This window comes from Aedes albopictus, chromosome 2 (assembly GCF_035046485.1).
Source record: "Aedes albopictus strain Foshan chromosome 2, AalbF5, whole genome shotgun sequence".
In the NCBI taxonomy this organism is placed as follows: Eukaryota; Metazoa; Arthropoda; class Insecta; order Diptera; family Culicidae; genus Aedes; species Aedes albopictus.
Window position 1 is genome coordinate 429,627,797 of NC_085137.1, and position 27,136 is coordinate 429,654,932.

Below are 27,136 nucleotides of genomic sequence, written 5' to 3' on the forward strand. Positions count from 1 at the left end.
TTTCGTTTTTGCAGAAACCATTTTTGAACAAAATTTCACAAAAAAATGGTTTTTGCAATAATGGAAAACATTTTCCACCTCAAAAAAAAATCAGAAGATACCTTGATCCTCTACATGTGCACGAAAACCGATTTTGAAAATATTGCTTCGTTATTAACTAGAGAATCAAAAACCGAAAAAATGAAAAAATGCTTCTAGTTTCGCCTTAAGATACTAAGCGTCTTAAATTAACGATAACAGATATAGGAAATTTATTCCTGCTAAAACGTGGATTCGGATCATTATACAGTGTACTGTCTCAAGCTGCATTAGAATTTTTCCACACAATTCTTTTTTACAATTTTCTCAAGAAACTTGGACATTTTGTTTGGAACTCGGCGTATTCTCGACATTCTTAACTCAGACAAAAAAAAAACAAGGACTCAACAAAAATTTTTATAGAGAAATTCAAGCTGAAACGCTTCAAATAATCTGCCATAATTTATTGCTATCGAAGTCACGGCCTCATTAATCGATATCCGAAAGATAAATCCACTTCCCGGTTTCCGTTGAAAAGTTAACGTACATAACGTTTCGGCCCTCAACTTCAGCCATCACCAGATATTTTATGCATCAATCGATCACAATACTAACTGGTGGCAATACTAACTGGTGGTAATCGATTGATGCATAAAATATCTGATGATGGCTGAAGTTGAGGGCCGAAACCTTATGTATTATCGAGTTTTAGTGTATGTTTTCACCGAAAATCATCAACAATCGTAATATACAAAAGGCCGAAGGTCAAAAGGTCGAACTTCGGAAGTCGAAAAGGTCGAAATAAAAAAAATAAGTAGGACAAAAGGTCGAAATGAAAAGTGGTCAAAAGGTCGAAAGGTCGAAGGAAAAAAAACGATCAAAAATAATCTAAAATCTTTTAAGCACTTATACACTATACAGTTATTAACTGAAGGGCTTTCTTGGCCTGTCATTGAGTTAACTTGTATATTGTAGACCAAACACAATGTTACACTATACCCAGACCCTTTTGACCCTTCGACCTTTTGTCCTTTCGACCTTTTGACCGTCGACCTTTTGACCTTCAACCTTTTGCCAAAGAACCCTGATCCGAGATATACGGATGGTTTTAGATGTCTTTTAAAGCGTATGGTAAATCGTTAATTGTCTCACACCCTTAAAACTCGCCAATTGTTGCACACCTCATGAGAAAAGCATGGAGTGTGAAACAATTGGCGTTTTTAAGATGTGCGAAAATTGGCGATTTATCCTATTTACATTTTTTTAAATTATTGAAAAATGATGTTTTGGTCATCTTTTAGATGTTTTTTTTTCTGTTTGTTTTGAATCGAAACAATAAACAAATTTTAAATTTTCCCCCAATCATTCTATCATAGTTAAATTGTTTAGGAGAATTGAATGCACTCTAAAATTATTTTCTTGAAAATTAAACGGGAAATAAAATTTTCCATGAAAAAAATTAAACTTGAAATTTTTCAACAACAACACTAGTTTACAGCATTTTTGAACTCGGTAAGCTGATGATCATTTTTGGTGTAGAATCATGCCCTGAGTTCGAAAACGCGAAAGAAAAAAATTACAGTAGAGCGGAAATTTTTTCGACTTTCCATACAAGGTTGATGATTTGAAATCGATTTTTGTTCTATTTTTAAGCAAAGTCGCTCACTTCAAACATCTCATTCTTCGTAATCAATGCTCCGATTGAGCTTAAATTTTTACTGCAACTCGCCTACATATTATATGTCAAATAAACGTCGAGAAAGAATTTTTAAGTTGTTTTTTTCTTGTTGCAAAAAATACATTTCTTCAAAAAATTTTGGAAATTTTGCTAAAATTTAAGAAGATTGTCCCTAAAACTCGCCAATATCTTGAATTTCATCAATCTGACCCAAAACCTGTATTCAGATGATCGAATGGTATTGTATTCAGCTTTTAATTTATGGAAAAATATTTAAAATATATTGAACAAAACGCAATATATTTGAATTTTAGTAAATTACATATTTTGAAAAGTTGCAAAACTCGATATTGAGCTAAAACTCAAAAACTGTTCTACTTAAAATTTTTTGAAGGTCGGTTTCGAAATCAGCACTAAATTGTGCTTCAAAAATTTTGGTCGTTGACAGAAGTTCACGACTTTCGTTTTATTTTGTAAACTTGTGCAATCAATAAATGTTTTCTTCTTAAAAATCGGTATTTTAAGGCTTCCAGGAACAATATAAAAGTGTAACGATGTTCAAAAACAAATTAAGAAAAAAAAACAATAATTGTTAATAAAAAGAATCATCTTCCAAAACATCTAAAATTGATAGATGACCAAAAATTATATGTCAATCAAAATAAAAAATTTGGGTCAAATTTCTGCATTTTGTCTAAGAACTCCGCGAGGAACGCTACAAAATACCTCCAAGAATTTTCAACCGAAATAAACATAAATGTTCAACGTTTTGACTGCAATCTATTACAAGTGGTCTATTTTAACCTGTTAATATTTCGCCAAGTTAAATGCACATTTGTAACGCTCTGCCGTAATGGAGTATCATGGGATTCACCAGTCTCATTTTGAAAGCCTATATTTAGGTCATTTCGAGCAAAAACCAACTACGAGATAAGGGAATCGTTCCCTAACAGGGATATCAACATGTAAAGGTCTTGTATTGAAACTCGAATCAGTATGCCCCCTTAGGATTAGAAATTCCTAGACAAAACTCGAGCTATGTAAGCAACTATTGCTGCTAACTAAAGGCAACCTTCCAGAGAAAATACGATTACAGGATTGACTGATGGTCCAACAACAAATATGAAACCTCGTCATCCTGTCATCGGAAATTGTTAACCACTATGGTAACAGGGCAAAATTAATGTTCTGTGTTGTATGTGTACATTTGTGATGTCCTAATTTCTTACGCATTTGTAGTGTTCCACTACAATATGTTATATTTTATTGTACATTTGCAGTGCTTCATTATTTTTTCGTAATAAATCTTCAGTGATCCTCCAGATTAGGTGTAAGTTTCCTTCCGGGTTCCAGACAAATAAATTGTGCTATTGAGCAAGACTGAACTGCAAAAAAAATAACATGTTATTTGACATATCTTAAGTTGCTGAAGTTTTTCCAATAATAATCACAACATATCACTAACACCTTTCCAGTAGATTTTTTAAATTTGAAGTTCTATTCCCAGCCAACAAATTGATTCACATAACTCTGCTACAACTGTGCTGAGTGAACTCCAAAACGCATTGTATAAGATGCATCAAATATGCTCTATTCGCACACATTTAGAGGCCATATACGTACATTTTGAAAAAACCACTTTGAGTTATACAATTTCAGGCGAACTCATTTGGCATGTAATATAACTTCTTCTTATAACTTTGCTTGGCAATATATACGATTCCATTTTCACATGTTCAAATATAAAAAAAAATAAAGTTTCCGAGCCTATATTTTCCGACCTGCAGCTCATTATTCAGATACCCTACCACTGTGTCAATGATTGACTGTAGTATAACATTAAATTTAAGCAAATAAAAGTAATTAGAAGGCTGGCCATAAGAACCAGTATTGGGTGAAATAATTGTGCACTCAAACCCATCAAACAAATTGGTTGGTATTACTTTGTCACAATTCAGTTATGTAGGTATTTATTCGTTTGAAAACAATTATTTAAAATGCACATATTTGCTCTATCCGTACACCATTGACAATATCATTTTGATATGTACAATTTAAGACGAATTCTTTCATCGTGTTATATAATTTCATATGTAACTTAGTTTGACCTTTTGCATGATTTCTTTTTCACAAACAATAAAATAACAACAAGTAGTGTCGATCTCTTGATTGACAGTGTGGATTTCAGCAAAAATGTTAGTGAAATTGAAAACAAATTGTGAAAGATTATGGTGGTGTCGTGAATTTCATTAATTATGCTGAGATCAGGCTGGAGGTAGCAGCTGAATGCATAAACCGATCGGGGAACAAGAGGAACTTCTGCATAGAACAGCGCGGCTTCTGATCCACACATACGGCTGGGCCGGTACTTGAACAGAGCTGCCCTAGAAGCTGCCACAGTAGCACGTAAAGGTAGGTGAATGTAATAAATTAAAATGTTCCCAAAAACACTTATTTTTCATAAACCACTGGCTCTCCAACTCGATACCTTCACCGTATAATTTTGTTTTTACAAATATGATCTCATATGTAATCACGCATTTAAGATTACAATTGAGTCGCAATAAGTGCATTTGAAGTTGTTTTAGAATGTCATCTTGAAGTTGTAAAATTGTTTACGCAGAGTTGAAATGGCTAATGCTACCACATGAAATCGGATAAAATTGTGAGTTTCGTATACGATTTAATCGAATCTGTTATTGCACCTTCTATAATTCTAACTTAATGTGTCCATTAATAAAACTTTAGACTTACATCCTTATATGACTTCTGGTTTGCTGGGTTAGAAAACGGAATTTAGAGAATGTTACTTGCACTATCTGATTTCCTTGCCCCAAATTTTTATTTACGAAGTGAAATTTTGTAGGGGCCCGGGGCTATGCCCCTGGACACCCCCACCTAAATGCAGCCCTGCTCAAAAGAAACTCTTTAAAAAATATTAGAAGGAATCTGTGGAGAAATTCTAGAAGAAATTATTAAGAAAACGCCTCGAATAATTTCCGAACAACCTTTTGAAAAAAAAAACACACACGCATAGTAAATTCTCTAAATAACTGGAGGAAAGTCCAGGATATATTTCAGAAGAAAAAATATTCGCTGAAAATGGAGAGACCCCACAAGAAAAAACTCAAAAAGCCTAGAAAAAAAGTAGAAGAAATCATAGAAATTCTCCAGGTGGAGTAGCAGAAAAAAGTCCAGAATTAATACCACAAAGCACCTTTTGCAGTTTTCAGAAAGTTCTGAATTCATGTAAAATTCATAGATTAATCTTAAAATAATCAATGAAAAAAAATTAGAAAACAAACCAGTAATTCTTTCCAAAATATCCATGAGAATCTGCATGATTGTTTTTTATTTGTCATGAAGATATTGTCCGACATATATTCACGAATCTGGCTGAGAAATTTTCAATCTTAGAAAATTCCGCCATGAGTTTTAACAAGCTTTACCCATGAGTATGCCTAAACAAGAGTTTAACCGCTTTTACCCTTAAGGCAAAACTAGAAACATTTCCTCATTTTTCAGTTTTTGATTTTTTTTTTAAATAACGAAGCAATATTTTCAAAAACGATTTTCGTACACATGTAGAGTATGGATCAGTGTATCTTCTGATTTTTTTTCGTGTTGAAAAAGTTTTCCATTTTTTCAAAAAGCATTTTTTTGTGAAATTTTGTTCAAAAATGGTTTCTGCAAAAACGATAAACATTTTCTACTGCGAAAAAAATCAGAAGATACCTTGATCCATTCTCTACATGTGTACGAAAACCGATTTTGAAAATATTGCTTCGTTATTTAATAAAAAATCAAAAACCAAAAAGTGAGGAAATGCTTCCAGTTTCGCCTTAAGGCAAAACTGAATACTTTTCCCCATTTTTTATTTTCTATTAAATAACAGAGCAATATTTTCAAAATCGGTTTTCATACACATTTAGAGAAAGGATCATAGTCTCCTGATTTTTTTCCCGGTGAACAATATTTGAAGAAAATTTAGAAAAACATTGTTTCTGGAAAAACGAAAAATATTTTCCACCTAGAAAAATTAATCAGGAGATACCTTGATCTTTCTAAGTGTGTATAGAAACCGATTTTGAAAATATTACGCCACTATTCAATGAAAAAAAGAGGACGCGCCCAGTTCTTTTTTCGAAGACACAGTGTGTGTTTAATTGACAAATTGAGAGATAAATTTGTGAAAAAAATACCACTTGATTTGGTAGGATTCGAACCCACGACTCCGTATTGCTAGTCCGGCGCTTTAACCAACTAAGCCACAGAACAAGGTACAACTCTGTGAAATAGAAAGTCAAATTGGATTCCAAGCACCACCCTAACCGGGTCTGTCTTCTACAACTTTATCTCTCTTTCGGCTTAGATGTCAATCTCCCACACTCTCGCGGTTGAGCCTTCGAAATGATGGGCGCGAGCGAATTATTTATGCAATGAGATTTGATGCCCTACGGCCGCATGCTTCTTCACCGACCGAATGGTCAGTGCGAAATCAGTATGCGTTGAGCACTCAACGCGGTCGCATGCTCAAACGACCGACTGCGACTACAGAGTTGTAACTTGTTCTGTGGCTTAGTTGGTTAAAGCGCCGGACTAGCGATACGGAGTCGTGGGTTCGAATCCCACCAAAACAAATGGTAATTTTTTCACAAATTTATCTCTCAATTTGTCAATTAAACACACACTGTGTCTTCGAAAAAAGTTTGAGCTTTTTTGTCCAATCCTGGGGTATTATACACCGTGTCCAATAAGTTCTCATACAAAATACAAATTTAGAAAATATCATTTTATTTCACATATGTGATTCAAAGTTTCAAAATGAATACATGTATTGAAAGCCCACATAATACTGATTGAATAAAGCATATGGTTTAGAATAACTTTATTTTCTATTTGTTTTTATAAGCCTAGCAGTACACTTCCGTTTTCTGAAATCCGTTTTCTCCGGCACGCGAGAAAATTATCCGAAATGTTTTTCATTCTACGGTAGCGAAATAGAGGCCATGAGGATAAATTTTGTGTTAGTATTCTAAGTTATGTACCAAATGGATATACTAAGGTTAAACAATACAGTTTTAGTGATGATATGGTAAGAAATTTGCAAGTAAGCTCAACTTGGGCTGATTCTCATGAAAATAACCGTTATATCAAAGATAAACATCATAAAACATAAATTTAAAAAAATACCACAATAGGAATACAAGCATGTTTTATAAGTGAGAATGGTGTGAATCAACCAGATAAGATGCGCCCATGCTTCTTTAACACAACAAATCTCATTAAAACAGGTAAATGCATATTTTTGTTTAATTTACGTTTTATTTTGTACACAATAAAACTGCTCCGTACTTCACCATTACAGGACCTCATATTTTTTCTCTTCTGGTCATAGTTGCAACTAGCAATGGGGAGGATAGGAACCTAATTAGTTTCAACTTAAAACAATAACTCGTTATATACGACGAAATACCAATGAAATGGCGTGCGTGCCAGCTGAAATGGACTTACGACACATAAGCGATCAGCAGAGCAGGATAAAGGACAGTTAATTCCGAAACTTACGCTGTATTTGGTGTATGTTAGTTGGCCTTTCAAAAAAAATAAAAAACCTTAAAAAACCTTACTACAGATGTGAAATGAAATGAAATTGATTTTGTATGAGAACTTATTGGACACGGTGTAAAATAATCGCACGTGACTTGCTTGGAGGAATCTCTGAATATATCAGTAAATGAAAGTTTATCCTTAGATAACATTATTGGAAGTATTCAAAAATAAGAAAAAAATGCTGGATTTTTTTTCCGTATAAATAATATGAAGAAGCGAAGACATAACTGGAAGTGACCCTGAGGCAATATCCCATGGAGGATATCTAAAAATCTAGCGTAACATGTGAAAAGTGCCTAAGTGCTTCTTGTAAACAAACATGTTGCGGTCGCTTTAAAGTCCCACTACATCCACTAACGAAAATCAACACCCTTAACAGATAGCCCGAAGATTGCTCTTTCTGATAAGGGGGTTGATATGCGTGTCTGGATCGAGATGTGCCCTATAGCGACCGAAACATGTTTGTTTACAAAAAGCACTTGGGACCTTTTCACTTGTTAGAAATTGCTAGAAATATTCGAATCCTTCGGAAAGTCGCGCTGTCGGCACCATATGTATAACAAGCTAGCATTCCTTTAAGTGTTGTACAAAATGCAACAGCGCGACTACTGAAGGGTTATAAAAACCTGAAGAAATTAGCGTACGACGAAGGCAACTGCACCAAAGCTAGCCGAATTGATTTTCATCGCCGTACAATTTTTACTTCGCCAGATTCACTTGTTGAATCAATCCTCAAATCATACCCCACAAAAGCTCTGTGGTACTTACAAGTTGTATTGCACAGCTGCAGAAATGGGTGCGTGAATGGGGCACGGCCGGTGTAGTACTAGATTTGTAGTAATTAGCTGAATTTGTGTATGGTAAGAAGGTCAGTTCTCCGTTTCTGCAAAGAAATGGTGCAAAAAGCGTGGGTATTATGATTCCTTGCCTAATTTGATGCTGTTTGAGCAAAACTTTGGATAACTATGTTGTTTATGTTGCAAGAAATGGAGAAAACAACAACACTGTTACCCAAAGTTTTGCTCAAACAACATCAAATTAGGCAAGGAATCATAATACCCACGCTTTTTACACCATTTCTTTGCAGAAACAGAGAATTGGCCTTCTCACCATACTAAAATTCAGCTCATTACTACAAATCTAGTACTTTACCTATCTGTCCTATTGTCTGCATACGAAACATTGTATTTCACAACTACAGAGAAAGATTTCTTCGCAGCACTGTGATGGCGTAGCATGATATGGTGGGCAAAAATATTAATTGAAATACTTTGGTCGTTATTCTAAAGCTACATTCATCTTAATTTTAAAGCTTTCTGCTTAATCGTACTTGGAACACATGATTTGATTTGGGTTTAAAATACCGATTTTTCGAATAAACACCTACGGTCAATATGAATGAGTGTAATCAGTTTCGTACCTTTTAATTCCGCCCTATGTTGCTTATCCTTTGACAGATACGCGTATTTCGACTACCACTTGTAATCTTCCTCAGTGTCAGTTATCCACTGAGGAAGATTACAAGTGGTAGTCGAAATACGCGTATCTGTCAAAGGATAAGCAACATAGGGCGGAATTAAAAGGTACGAAACTGATTACACTCATTCATAGAGGGTATTCTACTTAGAGGGTTCGAAAAGTCGGTACAAGAACCTACGGTCAAATAATAATTTTGGCCATCCTATGTACCATAGTGACACGTAGTAGATGTGCTGGGAATTGAATTCAGGTTTTGCCTGAAATAGACATGGACTAGACGGAAATAGAATTCGCGGTATGATTATTTTATTTTATTATTTTAAGGCAATTGTAGTTCTTTAACAATATTTTTTACATGATATGGAAGCTAATTTATAAATTAGTAATTGATATCAAATTAGCCATGAGTCGTTGGGGCGAGGTGCAAGAATAAATTCAATCATTATTGGTCGGTGCTTACATAGACGGGAATTAGTCAAAAGCCTTTTCAGCATTAATTTTATAAAAATCTTTGGAAATATTTTTGAAGAAAACATTTGAGGTATTTCTAAAGATACTCCTAGAGGTATAATCTCTTGAGAAGGGAAGATCAGTGAAAAAGCAAGTGCTATGTTTCTGTACATATTGGAGCAACGTGGTGGAGAAATTCGGTACTAATCGATTCATTCAACTAGAGTTATCCTGAAAAGCTTGTCCATAATCACGCTATGCTCCTTCACCCACACTCACCTGCTTGGTCAGAACGAAGTAAGCGTACGCGGCCATCGCCGTTCCGTAGGTCACGAAATACGTCACCGGTTCCATGATGTCCCAGGAGTACTCCCACCAGGTTAACCGCGCCAGCACCCCGAACTGCACCGACATCAGCCCCAGCCCGACCCAGGTCAGCATGCTGGTACGTCGGGCCGCCTTCTGGTCCAGTTCGGTCTTTTTCTGCAATTGGGAAAGATGAGAGTTTTGGACGAAAGCTTTATGAAGGAAATTCTCTGGGGTGCATCTTACCACTTCCAGGGGTCCCAGCTTCTCGTTCAGTTCCTCCAGTTTGCTGTTCAGTTCTCGTTCTTTCCTAATTTGGTGTTCGCTAACGTTGAGTGCTTCGTAGAGCTGTGGCGAGAGAAAAGGGGGGAGCAGAAGGGTAGAAAAATAATGAATGAAAGTGCACTTGCAAAACTGTCGACTTAAGTTACGGCAACCGATAATCGTGAGAAGAAGTTACTATCCCGATCGGAAGAGAATAACTAAACTATAATAAGCGATTTTATTACTTCAAATGCATTTTATAACAGAGTGTGTTGTAAACGTAGATATGTGATACAAATATACATACAGCGGCTTGTCAAAAATATCAACATCAAACACCCTATTATATAAAATCTGAGGTCAAAACATTCAAGGCAAGTATTGAAATACAGATTTTGGTAGTTTCATCAAAAAACTACGTTGAAAAAAAACAGCAACTCAACAATATGTACTTCTTTAAAAGTAAGTTAATAAAAGCACTAATTAATTTCACACTTCACAGTCCTTCGACACCTAAGGAAGGTAGTTCTACATAAAGGATAACCATAATTCGTAACTTTTCAGTTATTTCCACCCCTGTTCGGGACCAGCCGAGTGTCAATGAGAGGAAACCAATTTGCACTAAATTAAAACTTTGAGGAGCTGCATTTGCCAGGCTATCATGTTTCCTCCAAACCGACAGGGCCATCCGGCCCGGGAGATCTTTGCAAATGATGGGCTCAGACAGTTTTTTTTTCTGTCCGGAAAAGTTTTTTTTTCTGTTGATACTGTAACTCTGATGTTTTCCATTTCCGGAGCAACCCTCCCATTCGCGCGATCCGATGTAATTTGATAGAAAAAAAAAGTGGTGGGACGTGAAAGAAAGGAGTAGGTACCACAGAGGTGTGGGTTAATCTGGGCCTCTGTTTGCGGAAATAAAATATTAGGGAAAGGTTAATTTTAATTTTGGAAACGGTTTGAGGGGAAAGGAATATAGAGCTAATATTTGCGATGAAAGCCGTTTTGTTAGGCTGGCGAGTTGAAATGACAGTGAGAAGGGGTAAATAATTATTATCGAAAACCCGAGATGATGGTAGATTATTAAAACAGATGGCGTTGATGATGGTTTTGAGATTTAGGTAAGATATTGAAAATGATGTTGTTTGAGCAACGGCCAATGCGAGAAAAGAGTAGCAATTGATATTACGATTTTAAGAATATCTTTTTTATTAATAAAAGTGTTGTTTCCCTTACACATTCGTTTAAAAGAGTGGTTCACTCACTGTAGGTTCCATTAAGGCCCTATTACACATTAATAAAAGTTTAGCATAGAAGGTCAACATACATCCAAGATTGCCATAACTTGATTTGTAGTGCAACTGTGTAATGAGGCCTTAAGAATCTATCAAAAAGTCACGAAAAAAATACCCAAGAATTATTATTTTTTTCTTATTTGTTTATTTGGAAGGCTCGGGCGCCACATGGGCATAACTGAGCCGAAATCTTGTGTTTTTACAATGATTTTACATTTTACAATTTATTACTGCCGTAAAACTATGTTAGTTTGGGAAGCCGAAGTACTCGCGGCTGTTTCGAGGTTAAGGATTAAAAAAAAAATGAAATTGGGAAGGACGGATTTATGGGTTTAAAACTAAATTATTTGCTAACTTATACTAAAACATTATTGATGTGACAAATTGTCCATATCTGTAACGAAATCAAAAAGAAAGGACTTTATCGGTAGAAAACGACAAGAAGAGGACAAACGGAAGGGAGGTGACGACAGACAGGGGCGAACAACGAAAACAACGAACGTACTACATCAAACTCTGACATCAACACATTTCAAAAACTGGTAAATCAGGTTCATATATTCCAAATCATGTCCTGCCAACACTTCTCTAACGGGTTTCTGTTGTTTTCCTCGGACCCGGAGAATTTCATGCAGCTTAGATCTGACCTCACGATACTCAATGCATCCCCACACGACATGTTCGACACCCTGGCGTGGCTTACCAGGCTTACCACAGACACAGAGATTGCTTTCTGAGAGCCCAATACGGAAGGTATGTGCGTTCAATAAATAGTGGTTGGACATCAGCCGACACATCACACTAATGAAATCGCGGCCTAAATCCAACTTTTTGAACCATGGCTTCTTCGACACCTGTGGAGTGCAACCATCTACCCATCTCTCCATCTCTCCATTTGTGTTGCCAGCTGATCAGGCGATTTGACGCTATATCGCCTAACGCTAGCGCCTACCTTAGCCAGAGAGTCCGCTTTCTCATTGCCCGGAATTGAGCAATGTGAAGGGACCCAAGCTATGGTGATGATGTATGAGCGTTTGGACAAAGCGCTCAAGACTTGGCGTATTCCTTTCAGGAAGTACGCTGAGTGCTTCATCGGTTTCATTGACCGAACAGCCTCTAGAGAGCTTAGACTGTCGGTAAAAATGAAGTAGTGCTCAGGTGGAAGAGTGCGAATGTACTCTAAGGTGTAGTATTAGAACTATTCATAGCCTTTCGAAAACTTTACAAAAAATGACAAAGAATTCACCAAGGATTTGCTACTCTTAGGAACTGGCTAAATCTTTATCTAAATGGATTCTACCTATAGTCGAGTCTTCTATTAAACGTTGCCACCTACTTTACGCCTACCGAGTTTTCCTGGCTGTCCTTTAACGAATCAAGTTCATTTATTGTGTATGATGAGTCTTGACACTGTGCTATGATGAAAGTTGGAAGGACGGGAAACGGCTTTTTCAATCCGTTTCTGGTTCTAGCGGTCGCTACGAACATACGAATATACATGAGATGTACATATATGTAGGAGAGAGAGAGTGAGAGAGAAAGTAGATAGAAAGATACAAAGTAGGAGGAAAGGGACGAGCCAGGGATTGAACCCAGGACCTTCTGCATATGAATCAGAAGCGGTAGCCACTAGACCACCAAGCTCGTCTGTATGATGAGTCTATAGTAAGCACTAACTACACTGAAAAAATCAGCTGGATTACATGTAAGCCAGCTGAGAAATTGTGGTAAGCGTAAAGTGGGTGGTAGCGTCTAATAGGAGACTCGACTATAAATCAAATAAAGGTCCGACCCTGGATCTTTTGGATCCCAAAATATATTCTCGTGTATCTCGTAATCCTTATATTTTTAAAAGGATGATGCTTTCAGCAAATATGTTTAAAAATTCTTTTTGGTAATGAATTTTTAGCTAATAATTAAAATAATAATTTCAAGGAATATGTCATGAGCGTAATTGCTTTATTGCATTTATGTAGTGGTATCAACCAAAAAACTCTTCATATAGCGATTTATTTTTTTCCTCACTGATAGCAAGAACAGTTATCAATTTGCTATCAGTGATATCAGGAAGTGTTGCTATAATAAAAATATTTTCCTGCTTTCATTTTTAATGTTTTAACCGTTTAACCGTTAACGACCAAAATGAAAACAACCTGAGTTATCATAATTTGCAACAAAGAAATTCGTTTAAATCTGCTGTCAGAATTTGCTCGGGTATCCAGTGATGAACTACTTAATTCGAGAACTTTCCACTAGGTAGCGCTAGAGAACATTCAAAAAGGCCCCTGGACAATAGAATGGAACGTACCTAAATAAGCAGACAAGGTGAACCCAAACAATGGGGTAAATCGTACTTCAGTAAACGAGTAGATATTTATGTCCGGTGGCTCCAAAGAGAAATTACAGACAAACAGACGTAACGTTGATAGAATTTATGTCTCACATATCTCAGAATACTTATTGAGTTGGTGTCTTCGGTACAGTTGTTTGGTAGGCCAAACATTTTCAGTTAATGAGACCTTTGATAAGTAGCTCTATCATTAGGTGCCGCTAGTGAGCATGCACATATGATGTACATCGGGATGCTTATTACAGTCGAGTTTCCTATTAGACGCTGCCAACCACTTTACGCCCACTGCAATTCCGCAGCTGTCCTGCATCCAATCCAGCTGATTTTTTCAGCTCAGTTAGTGCTTACTATAGATTCATCACATACAAAAAATGAACTAAATTGGTTAAAGCTATGTTCACTTAGAATCCGGAATCATGTCACATTTTCTAGGGGCGCTCTCAATGAACATAATCATCATTCTTTTGCAGCACTCTGATCATACACTAATCCTCTTTAAATGGTGAAAATTTCATCGATTTTCTTGCAACGAGTGAAAAGTTATTTCAGATTGAAGACAAGAGGAGGAAAAAAATCTTGCACAAACACGTTGAAAATTTAGCGTGGTCAGGTACGACAGTCGCGAAAAATGTTAATATCGTCAAAACCATTATGTGTTATGTGCACAGATGTTGTTAACCATGGCATAAGGAAGAAAAAAGCTTGGGTTCATTGATAAATCTGCTTTGAATTTGAAGATTTGGCAAGAAGTTCGAACTCTGGGCATGGTTTTTTTCGCAACAAGATGATGAGAACCAATTCATACAAGGATGACAGCCTCAAGAATCGCGTGCTGCTTTTCAAAAACGCACACAAGGGATATGTAGAGGTTTTACCTATTTTGATGAGCTGCCATGACAGCCGGAGACGTTCAGTGGTATCGTCACAGATGGGTAGTGTTTATCAACGAAAAAAACACTCAAATTTCGCGTTTTCTCAATTCACTGAATTGCCCCTCATTTCGCAATAAAAAAAAAGTTTGGCAATTTTTCTTCGGAATCCTAGTCAGACTAGTCAAGGCACTCAGGACACTCAGGACCTGATTGTTGAACAAACGTGCGGAAGGGGTTGTTGCTAAAATTTACTATAGTTGTGCAGATTTTTAGAGAGGTCGACACTGAAAAAGTGAGAAAATGTGTGAAAAATAAAAATAAATAATTTCAATGATATTTTTCCATGAAAGTACAATAAATAACCTTTGTTTTGAGGGCTTCACCTTTTATGTTTGTTATCCATCCTTAAGATATACGTGATTTTGTCATTCCGGATTCTAAATGAACATAGCTTTAGAAGACAGCCTGGAAAATGCGGTGGGCGTATAGTGGGCGGCAGCGTCTAATAGAAGAGCCAACTGTACACTAAGGTCTTTTTTTACACTATTTTTTACACGGCTTGTTTATACGGTTTCTCGAATAATTAACACGGGGTTGTCAACTTTCTCGCGCTAAGTGTCCAGAAGGGAACTCTTACTAAAAGGGTGGAAGGGGATTGATGGGAAAGGGTTGCAAGGTGATTGAAGAGTGGTAGAAGGTGGGGGCGGATGATGATGTAAGAGGTCTGTAGGATTCAGAAGGGATGTGTGGTGGTTGGGGGGGGGGGCGTTTGAAGGGCTTTTTACTAAAGGGGGTTGCTGGAGTATGGCTCTGTAAAGAGCTAATTTAAAGATGTTCTAGGTTATCCAAGAAATTAGGATATCCAAGGACTTTCGTAAGTAAGCACCTTAAGATCTACAAGCGTAATCGATGGATTTTTGTTACATCACTGATACGATACAACATCCTACAGGTCCATGAACCATTTTACTGTAAAAAGCTGTTTCCAGTTCAAAAGGAATTTCTCGGCCTATCTTGATGTATGGGAAATTCCTTTGCTGAATCGCCCAAGAAACCGATTTTCTTCGATCGCAGTACGCAATTGCGAAGAAATGACAATTCAAATGGCAGTCACTGTAGAAAGTTTCTGCCAGGAGCCGGTCAAGAATTTTCTTGAGCGATTCCTTTTGAACACGAAACTGGGCTTAAAGATCTAATTTCCAAAGAAATTCTAGGTCCTCCAAGAACTTCCACGAGAAAATATCTCGAAGATCTCAGGCGTTATCAATGGATTGTTGTCACATTACTGATGCAGTGTAATGTCCTACAGGTCCAGGGAGCATAATTCTGTTGCGAAATAATTTCCAAAGATGTTCTAGGTCCTCCAAGAACTTGCGCGAGTTAAGGTCTTAAGATCTACAAGCGTAATCAATGGATTGATTTTAGGGGCTGTTCATAAACCACGTAGACCAAAATTTGGCCATTCAGACCCCCCTCCTTCCTCGTAGACTTTTGTCCAAACAAAAAGTCTACGAGGGCTTTGAAATTTGTATGGAGCGTAGACTTTGGTCAGACCCCCCCCCCTTCCCCCAAAAAGTCTACGTGGTTTACGAACGGTCCCTTACATGACCAATACGGTGCAAGATTCTACAGGTCCTTGGAACATGGTTATGTAGAGAACCGTTCCAAAAATGATCTAGGTCCTCCAATAACTCCCACGAGTATAGGCCTTAATTTTTACAAGCGTAATTAATGGATTGTTGTTACATTACTGATTCGTTGTAACATCCTACAGGTCTATGAACCATGTTTCTGTAAGGAACTAATTTCCAAAGATGTTCTAGGTCCTCCAAGAACTTCCACGAGTAAAGAAGCATATCTACAAGCGTTATCAATGGTATGTTGTCGCATTACTGATGCATTGTAACGTCCTACAAGTCCAGGGAGCATAGTTCTTTAGAGACGTACTTTTCAAATATATTGTAGGACCTCCAAGAGCTTCCACGAGTAAAGGCCTGAAAATCTACGAGCGTAATCAAATAATTGTTGCTAAATTGCTGATGGGGTGTAACATCCAACCGATCCATGGAACATGGTTCTGTAGAAAACTACTTTCCAAAGATGTTCTGAGTCATCCAAGAACTTCCGCGAGTGAAGAATTTAAGATCTACAAGCAAAATATATGGCTATTTCTTACATTACTGATATGGTGTAACATCCTACAGACCCAAGAAGCACAGTTCTGAAGAGAAGTAGTTTTCAACGTTGTTTTAGGGCATCGAAGAACATCCGCGAGTAAAGGTCTTAAGATCTATAAGCAAAATCAATGGGTTATTGCTACATTACTGATGCCGTGTAACACCTTATAGGTCCATGAAGCATGGTTTTGTAGATATCTACTATCCAACAAATTTCTAGATCATCCAAGAACTTCCGCAAGTAAAGGCCTTATGGTCTACACGTATAATAATGAAATGTTACATTACTGATGCGCTTTAATATCCTGAAGGTCCTTGGTGCATGGTTCTGCGAATGTGTTCGAGGCCATCCAAGAGATTCCGCAAGTAAACGCCTGAATCTACTAGTCACATTACTGATACGGTGTAACATCCTACAGGTCCATGGAGCATAATTCTGAAGAGAATTTGTTTTCAAGGATGTTCTAGGGCATCCGAGAACTTCCGCGAATAAAGGCCTTAAGATCTATAAGCGAAATCAATGGGTTGTTGCCACTTTACTGATGCCGTGTAATATCCTATAGGTCCATGGAGCATGGTTCTGCTAAGAACTATGCTCCCACGGTTCAGTACATATGTTCTAGGCATCCAAGAACTTCCGCAAGTAATAGCCGGAAGATCTACTAGCGTTATCAATCATTTGTTGTTACATTACTGCTACGGCGTAACATCATACAGATTTATAGAATACGGTTCTATAGTGATGTAATTTCATAGATGTTCTAGGTAATCCAAGAACTTTCGCGAGTTAAGGCCTTAAGATCTACAAGAAATCATTGGATTATTTTTACTTTACTGATGCATTGCAACATCCTTCAAGTCCATGGAGCATGGTTCTGTAGAGTACTCTTTTCCGAGTAAAGTGTGTAATATCTACAAGCTTAATCGGTGTATTTTTGTTACATTACTGATACGGTGTAACATTAGGGCAGTAACATCCTACAGGCCTATGGAGCATATTCCTGCAGCGAAGTTGGTGCATTCAAGAACTTCCACGAGTAAAGGCTTCAAGATCTATACGCAAAATGAATGGGTTATTGTTACATTATTGATGCCGTGTAACATCCTATAGGTCTATGAAACATGGTTCTGTAGAGAACTACCTACAAGTATAATAAAAATAAAAAAAGTGGAGCACGGTTCTATAGAGAAGTTATTTTCAAAGATCTTCTAGATAATCCTAGATCTTTCGCGAGTAAAGGCCTTAAGGCGAAACTGGAAGCATTTTCTCATTTTTTTGGTTTTTGATTTTTTATAAAATAACGGAGCAATATTTTTAAAATCGGTTTTCGTACACATGTAGAGTATGGATCAAGGTAGGGTCTTGTACCATTTTTGCAGGTGCACCTATTTAGGGCACTTGCCGCTATAACTAAATCAATTTCAAACCGATTGATTTGAAATTTTGTATAGAGTTAGGCACGTACAGTATCTAACTCTGTACAAAAATTCAAATGAATCGGTTTGAAATTGACCTAGTTATAGCGGCAAGTATCCAAAATAGAAACACCTGCCCAAATGGTACAATACCCATCTCCTGATTTTTTTCCAGGAGGAAAAAAATCAGGAGATTCGTTTTTGCAGAAACCATTTTTTTAGTGAAATTTTGTTTAAAAATGGTTTCTGAAAAAACGAAAAACATTTTCCACCTGAAAAAAAAATCAGGGGATACCTTGATCCATACTCTACATGTGTACGAAAACCGAGGAAATGGATCCAGTTTCGCCTTAAGATCAATAAGCATAATCAATGGACTTTTGATACATTACTGCTGCGGTGCAACATCCTACAGGTCCATGGAAGAGTCTTGATTTCCAAGGATGTTCTAGAACATCCAAGTACTCTCGCGAATATAGCTCTTAAGATCTAAAAGTGTGGTTGATGGGTTGTTATTACATTACTGATACGATACAACACTACAGAGCCATGAAAAATAAATTTGTACAGTAATGATTTCAAAAGATGTTCTAGGTCATCAAAGAACTCTCGCGAAAAGGAAGAAGTCCACATGAAGATAGTTTACTAGAATGCTAATTTCCAAAGATGATCTAGGTCTTCCAAGTACTCTTGGGAATATAGGCCTTAAGATCTATAAGTGTGCAATACTGATGGGGTGCGTCATCCTACAGACCTATACAAGAAGGATTTGTAGAATAGTGATTTACAAAGATGTTTTAGGTCATCAAAGTACTCTCGCGAACATAGAAGAAGTCCCGGGAGTAATTTCCCGGGAATTTCATAAGGAATTTCTAAAGGAATCTCGGAAAGAATTCCTGTAGGAATCCCGGAATAAATTCTTGGAGAAATCTTAATTCCTGGAAGAATTTCGGAAGAATTCCAAATCCTAGTAAAAATCTCAAGGGCAAATCCTGGAGGTATCTATCGAAATCCCTGGAGCAATTATTGATGGAATTTCGGTAGAACACCAATCAGAAGAAATTATTGGAAGATCTTCGAAGACGTTTTGAGGGAATCAGAAAATAAATTCATGAAATTATTTGTGAAAAAATCCATGAAGAAATCCTAGTGAAATGATTCCGAACCGATTTTGTTAAATAAGCTGCTCTCAATTACTTGTACGATTTTTACTGGGCCAAGATTTTCAGTGAAAGACACTATGCTCACTCTAGTGCCATCTGGAAAGATAATGTTTTACAAATAACTACATCAAGCGACAACGCTTAGCCAGACTAAATTTGCAATAAAAAATGTCGAGAACGGTTTTTTTTTTCGTCTGCGAATGGGGCTATTTACGGGCTTCATTGACACATTCTACCGTGACGACATTCAACGTTGTAACGTCACGCTACTCATTCTTATTTTTAACATACTTTTCCGATGAAAACTATTTGTTCCACAGATCAAACTTATGGGAAATTTTACAAGGAATCCGAATATGCAAAAATATTTGAGGGTTTAAGGCCAAATTTACGAGTTATAGTGAAAAATCTGTCAAAAAAGGCGTCAAAACGTTGTAACGTCACGGTAGAATGTGTCCATTACGTTTGTGGTGGGATCGTGAAATGGCCGATGCAAGCGTATTTAACTAAAATTATTTTCTTCACTGCCTTTTTTCTTATAAAGATCGTTCAAATAGTGATTGAAAAAAACAGAATTCCACATGCTAAATTTGTGTTCTTCGAATTGCTGAAGTCAAACCAGATAGTTTGGTGAGTTATTTCCTATTTGTCATCATGTTTATTTTTTAATTTGAACACAATCATAATGTGTTACTTTATGTTTAAATTTACTCGTTTCAGAGAGCGAGTAAATGCGCTTAAACTTTGGCATTTGGGCCAAGACGCACGGGGTAGCTGTGGACCAAGGAGTGACATTAACCTTCTTAGCAACGTCACTCCCATCGATTATGTTCTATTTTTCGTAACGGTACTAGATGTCCCCGGTCTATGGCTTCAATGTAGATGTAGAATCAACTTATGCTTTGAAGTCTACAGATTTTTTTAATAACATGACACAGTAGGCCTAGCCACTTTAGTGCTCATAATACATCTCCGATGTACTGCAAGCATTTAAATAGACAAGACAAACACAAAGACAAGAAAAATGATTTAAAAAGTAGTCGATTCTATCATTCTCCAAGATTCTTTCAATGAATAGCTGTGTAAGTGTAGACTAAGGAGTGTATCGGAAATTAACTATAAACATTCAGGATGCTCTATCTCGAAGCATGTTTGGTCTTATCATTTCGGTTCTTCTATCAAATCTTCACAATACAGTTAAGTTTAGAACAGCCTGAAAAAATTTGAAAAATGTTTAGCATTATTGAAAATATTGTAGAATGAATACATCTCACAAATTAAAGTTTTGGACAAATTGTTGTTTTTTAAAGATTTTTCAGCGTTTCAATAACCTATAGCGAATAAAACTTGTACGGCGAAAAATTCAAAAAATATTAATTATTGTTAGCAGTTATGTACACATAACATATCACCGAACACCAACTTAAAAAAAATATTTATGATCGAAAAACCCTCAACATTTAAAAAATGACCTGTCCTAAAAAAACACTAATTTTTTGTCGAACTTTGACAGTCTGTTTTAAATATCTTCAAAGGTTATACAATTCCGTTCTCTACTAAAGCTACCTCGTCGTTGAGTTTAAAAACATTTCCAATTAAAAAAAATGAATCATCAATTTGATATATTTTTTATTTGCGTAATCGTGCTTTGAATAAGCATCAAAAAATAGGGTCCCTGAAAAATGACCTTTTTTCATTGCGCTAAAATGGAGTCGAATTTTTTCTTGAATATTTTTTTTTCCTATATTATGAGCAATCTGGGAAAGAATATATTTGCGCTAAAATATTTTCAAAAATCAAAAAAATTTCCATTTTTTCCGCAATTTCAAATTTTTAAGAGGTGTCCAAAATTTCAAGATCATGCGTTTAAACTTTGAGATTGATGACCATGTAAAATAATTATTTTTACAAAAGCAAAAGTGCCATTCCTTTTTCTGAGGATTTATATAGTACCTCAAAAAATAAAATTATTTATAACTTGAATAAATTGTTTTTTAGGATGTTTTGAACATATATAGTTAATTTCCGATACAGTCCTTAGACTAGACAACATTTTGCTAATTATTGCATGAATTATTTTTTGACTAGTAGATCTTATTCTCGTTCTATAATTAAAGCTGTGAAAGCCACGGAGTTTGACCAGAAAGTGACAGAACAAACAATATTCAGCTCTCATAAAGAATGTGCCCAAAGCCGGCCCCGTACCCTACGTGAAATGTATATTTAGACTCTAAATATTTATATATTTATATATTTATGAAAATTTCGATTAATCACTATTTTTAATCAAAAATCTGTGATTAAAATTGAGCGCTCTGATTTAGAGAAGAGGAAGAAAGTAGACAGAAAAATACGAACCAGGGATTGAACCTGGAACGCTCTGAGGTAGTCATTAGGCTACCAAGCCGTTTATTTGGCAACGTCTTTTAAGAGCTCTCAACATTTTGGAAAACTAGAAGAACATCAAGTAAGACTAACGAAAACCGAGCTCAAAAACACGTCCGACAATTATGTCGTGACGCTAAACCATACGAACGGGGTACAAGTATTGCTCACTGACAGTGAACAATAAATCATCTTTATAACATCTAAATTTTCCCCATTAAAACGAATAATAATGCAGTATTCACAGACCCTCGAAACATTCCGAGAGATACGTAACTTGACACAAAACCCCACTTAATTACTCGAGAACTCGAGAGAGAGAAAGTTTACCTGCGCCACCAGTGCTTGCACGTCGCCCAGCCGGGTCAGTTCTTCTGAGGTAATTCTATCCCGTTTCGGTGGTCTCACGTAGTATTGTCTGTCGTTGAGGTGCAACCTGCAAAGAAACCGAAAAATAAACCAAAAATTATTACAAATGATTGCCAACCCGCAGACGGAAGAAAAAAAAATGCCAACCGTCGTAAAACATCCAAATCACCGCGAAGCCCATTGAATTGCTTCTATCTCCCCTCCCCACGCAAAGAACCAACCACCTACTTTGCATAATTGTAACGACGATTGTTGCTAATTTCTCGGTGCATTTGGATAGCTGCCTACCGCCACCGCACCGGGACGACGACAGCTGACTCCCGCGCTGGAGCTACGCGCGGCAGTCATTTATCAAAAACCTCGAGAAGGAAAGCACTTCGCAGTTGTTGCCGATTTTTTGGTGGAAAACTTTCGCGCCAACCAGCCAACAGTACCAATTGTATGTGTAGTTGCGCAGTTCCCGGCTCCCAAAAGTGACTTTCAATGAGTTTGCTGACTTGATTTGCATGAAATGGGGTTTGCCAACTTGTCAAGGTTACATGTGGATATTTTTTTCCGTTCCACAAAAGTGTGAGACTGAGGTGGTTAAAGTTTCGTAGCATGAAAAGTTTTCGAAGTTTTATCGTTCACGTTGGTACCTACATGCTGAGGTGCAGGAAAGTTTGTACACGGGTGAAAATTGAGTTAAGGGTTCACTTTTGTGCACTTGGCTGCGTTGCTAGAGGCTTTCGGTAGAATGCACTAATGAAAGTATTTCATAACTTTAACACCTGTGTGTGGATGCGCATGTAACTTGATAAATTGAGGGCATGTTTGAAATTTTAAAATGGAGTACACTCTTATGAGATTGCTATTGTATTGTGGGATATTGGATTTACATGGTAAGGATTCGCACGATCCGAAGTAGCGTAACAAAATTCATATTACGCTACGATATACATGTATATTAGCGTGGTTAAAAAAAATTTTTTGGCTCAACACCACTTATTCGATTAATAACCAGATTATATGCCTTCTCCCAAAATTTGAGCTCATTTGGTTGAAAATTGAGACTGCACAAGCTCTTCAAAGTTTGTATGGGAATTACTATGGGAAAAAGATGTTTTTCATTCAATCGACCGTAGCATTTACCCAAATGCCCTAGATCGTTAGTTGACCCTTGGTAATACCGACCAGAAACACATAATAAGATCATAACAAAATTATGACAACTGTTGTTAGACATAACTAAAGTTGATAATTCTGTTATATGTATTTTTTCATATGAATATCCATAACAAAATTGTATTAATATTTGTTATAATTTTATTAACAACAATTTAAAACAATTTTATTCAAACAGGTGTAAAACAACATTTGTTATATAATGCATTATAATATGATTGTCTCTAACATAATTTCGTAACAAGTTTATTGCAATCTTTGTTATATTTTTGTAACAAAATTATTGCAGAATTTTTTGTGTTGTCGTGAAAAAGATTGATTATTTTTGTTATATTGGTCACTCGTCCAAGAGAATACAACCGTTGTTACATAAATCATTGTAAACAAATTAAAACATCCTGTAATAATTTTGTTTATCCCATCTAGTCCGGATCCTACACTGCAAAATGCTTTAGCTGGTATTCAGCAAATTTTGCTATTTTTTTTGCTGATTGCATTCAGCAATACTTACTGAGAATCAGCAAATATTTTTCAACTTGCGGAATCATCCATTCATTTTGACAGTTGAACAGCAACGTTGTGCTGAAATTCAGCAAAAATGTTGCTAAAACTAAGCCATTTCTTTTGCTGTTTTTTTTTGTGCTGGAAGCATTTCAAACATTTTGGTGAGTAGGCTACTCTATCAGCTACAACTTTGCCGAAGACCGTACGCCAAAAAATTTTTCATCAAAAAGGTTTTGTTTTACTGAAAATTTGTTCCACAAATTTTGGCTCGGAGGGGGGCGGGGGAGGTTAAAAACCCTAACAGTCCCCCCCCCCCGGCAACGCCAGTGGACAAAATATATCTCTGCGTCTGCACAAACTCATGCGGATGTCAGAATGTTGGTGGGATATGGTTGGCAGAGGGTTCACACATTGGTGTGTGGATGCCAGGCGTATGGTGATATAATTGTGTGTTTATTGTTCTGAAGATAATACGGCACAGTACGCTTCATTGCATTACTCGTAGGCGTTATCTGATAGATTGATACTTTGCTGTGGAAGTTGGAAGGAAAGGAAACGGCTTTTCAACCGTTTCTGGTTCTAGCGATGGCTATGAACATATGAATATGCCTGAGATGTATATATAGAAAGGAGAGTATAGAGAAAGTGGATAGAAAGAAACAGAGTAGAAGAAAAGGGACAAGCAAGGAATTGAACCCAGGACCTTCTGCAAAAGAATCAGAAGCGGTAGCCACTAGACCACCAAGCCCGTCTTGTATGTGCTTTTTCATGACCTTTGATGACATAAAATATTACGTTTTAACGCATACCTTTTTTTATTACGTTTTAATGCATACCTTTTTTATTCTGTTCTGTTCTACACTGCGACCTGCGACCAGTGATAAGACCTATTGTGAATTTAGCAGTAGTAGTACATGTTGCATAACTTATGTGGCATTGCAAATGAAGGGCAAAACATATAAATTTTGCTCAAATTTTTGTTTGGTTTCTTAAACCTTCAGAAGTTATCAAATTTGATAAGAAGGTCGCACTATTTACATTAAAAAATCCTAGAATGATTTCAGGGCGAAATCTCAGAAGGAATTGCAGGGGGAGCCCTCAAGTAACTCCTGGAGGAATCCTTGGAGAAAATTCTGGACTGGCAAGAACTACTGCATGAAACCCTGAAGGAACTTCTGCAGAAATCACTGGTGGTTCAAGAATTTCTCTAAGAGAAATATATGTAGAAACTTATGAAGAAATCCCCTAATTGGAATTCTCGAGGAATTTCAGAAGGAAATCCAGGAATAATTCCCGAAGGAATTCCAGGAGGAAACCCCAAATGAGTTACAGGGGGGAATTTCTTAAGGAATTCGAAAGGAATCGTAAGAATACTAGGAAAAATATCCAGGAGGAATCTCTGAAGGAACTCCAGGAGAAATCCCTGAGAGAATTATAGGAGGAATTACCGAAAAAAATCGAAGAGGAATTCCAAGAAGAGTTCCCAGACGGAATATCAGGAGGAATCCTCGAAGGACGAACCCCCAGGAGAAACCATCGAAGGAATTCTAGAAGAAATCCCCGAAGGAATTCTGGGAGGAATCCCCGAAAAATTTCCAGGAGGAATCTCCAAAGAAATTTGAAGAGGAACCACCAAAGTAATTGCAAGGGGAAATCCCAAGGGCATTCTCTGGGAGGAATACCCGAATTCCAGGAGAACTTTCTGTAGGAATTCTAGGAGAAATCATCGACGAAATTCTAGGAGAAATCTCCGAAGGAATTCTAGGAGGAATCTTCGAATTTATTTCAGGAGGAATCCCCGAAGGAATTTCAGGAGAAATCCCCGAAAAAAATACAGGAATCCCAGGGGAACCCCTGAAGGAATTCTGGGAGGAATCTCCTAAGGATTTTCATGTGGAATAATCGAAGTATTTTCAAAAGGACCCCGAAGGAATTCTGGGACGAATCTTAAAATTAATTCCAGGAGGAATCCCCGAAGGAAATCCAGGAGAAATTCATGAAAGAATTTCTCCTGCAGGAATTCTGGGAGAAATCTCCGAATGATTCCGAAGGATTTTCAAGAGGAAACACCGAAGGAATTCTAGAAGGAATCTCTAGGCCCAGGAGAAATCTTTGAAGGAGTTCCAGGAGAAATCCCTGAAGGAACTCTAGGAAAAATCACCGAAGGAATTGTAAGAGAAATCATCTAAGAAATTCCTGGAGGAAACCCCGGAGGAATTTCAGAAGAAATCCACGAAAGAATTTCAGGAGGAATCCATGTAGGAAGTCCAAGTGGAATAGGAGAAATTCCAGAATGATTTCTAGGAGGAATCTCTGAAGGAATTCCCAAATTAAGTGCAAGAGAAGTCCCCTCAGGAATTCCATGAGGAATCCCTGAGGTAATATCAGGAGAAATCTCCGAAGGAATTCTAAGAGAAATCACAAAAGGAATTATAGAGGAAAACCGCAAAGGAATACCAGGAGGAATCAATCAGGAAATCAGGAGGAAAGAATTTCAGGAGGAATCCTGAAAGGAAGTCCAGGAGGAAATTCTAAAAGAAAATCCAGGAAGAATCTCCGAAAGAATTCCAGAATAAATTCCCAAATGAATTCTAGGAGGAATCTCCGAAGATGCCTAGGATTAATTCCAAGGGAAATCTTCGAAGGAAGTCCAGGGGGAACCAATGAAGGAAGCCCAGAAGGAATCCCCGAAGAAATTACAGGAGAAATCCCTGTAGAAATTCAAAGAATTATTCCTAAATAAATTATTGGAGGAACTCTTGTAGGGATTCCTGAATATGCTTCTGGAGAGATCTATGATGTAACTCCTGGAGGCATCCATGAGTTCTGGAAAAATCTCTATCTACAATCTGCAAGAACCCCAGGAGGGATCCCTGGATGAACTGCTGTAAGAATCCCTAGAGAAACTTCTCGAGGAATCCCCTATAGATATCCTGAAGAATCTAAGAATGAACTCTTTTGTGGGTATCCTTGGATCCTCCTATAAGGACCTCCTATAAGAAACTTTTGTAGGAATCCCTGAAAATCATGGAGGAATCTCAGAAGGAGCTCCTGGATGCATTTCTGTAAGAACTCCTGAAGGAATTTCTAAAGGAACTTCAGAATGAATCCCTGTAGGAACTTCTAGATTCCTGCAGGCCTGCAGACCTCCTGCAGGATTTTTTTAAGAAACTTTTTACGGAATTCTTGATGGATCTTCAGGAGTCATTTATAAATCCTACTGAAAGAATCTCTGAAAAATTTTCATGAGGCATCCCGAAGTAATTCCAACAGGAATCCCCGAAGGAATTTCAGGAAGGATTCTTGAAGAAATTCCAGGAAGGATGCTATAACTCCTGGAGTGATCCCTGAAGGTTCTTCTTAGGCGATCCCTACAGAACGCCAGGAGAAATCCCTTGTTGGAATTCTAGAGGAATTTCTACAGGATTTCCAGGAAGAATCTCTGATGAAACTCCTGGAGTAGTTACTAAAGAAACTCCTATAGGAATTCTTGAAAGAACTTCAGAAAGAATCCCTGAAAAATCTATCAGACTAATCTCTGAAGAACCTCCTATGTGAACCCTTGAAGGCTCTTCTGGATGAATCTCAGATGTATCTTTAAGAGGCATCCCTGAATCCTTATGAAAGAATTTCTGA

At 37.1% G+C, this 27,136-nt stretch overlaps 1 protein-coding gene across 6 annotated transcripts in view; it reads right to left on the bottom strand.

Annotated features, from left to right (window-relative positions):
- LOC109427318 (calcium uniporter protein, mitochondrial) overlaps positions 1 to 27,136 on the bottom strand; it is a 548,952-nt gene that overhangs the window by 16,567 nt on the left and 505,249 nt on the right. For all 6 annotated transcript variants that reach the window (XM_062853636.1, XM_062853635.1, XM_062853634.1 and 3 more), the window contains 3 exons: positions 21,794 to 21,899; positions 9,791 to 9,892; positions 9,518 to 9,721 (listed from right to left, as the gene is read on the bottom strand). In XM_062853636.1, the coding sequence (XP_062709620.1) occupies positions 9,518 to 9,721; positions 9,791 to 9,892; positions 21,794 to 21,899 (412 nt within the window). The remainder of the gene's footprint in view (positions 1 to 9,517; positions 9,722 to 9,790; positions 9,893 to 21,793; positions 21,900 to 27,136) is intronic.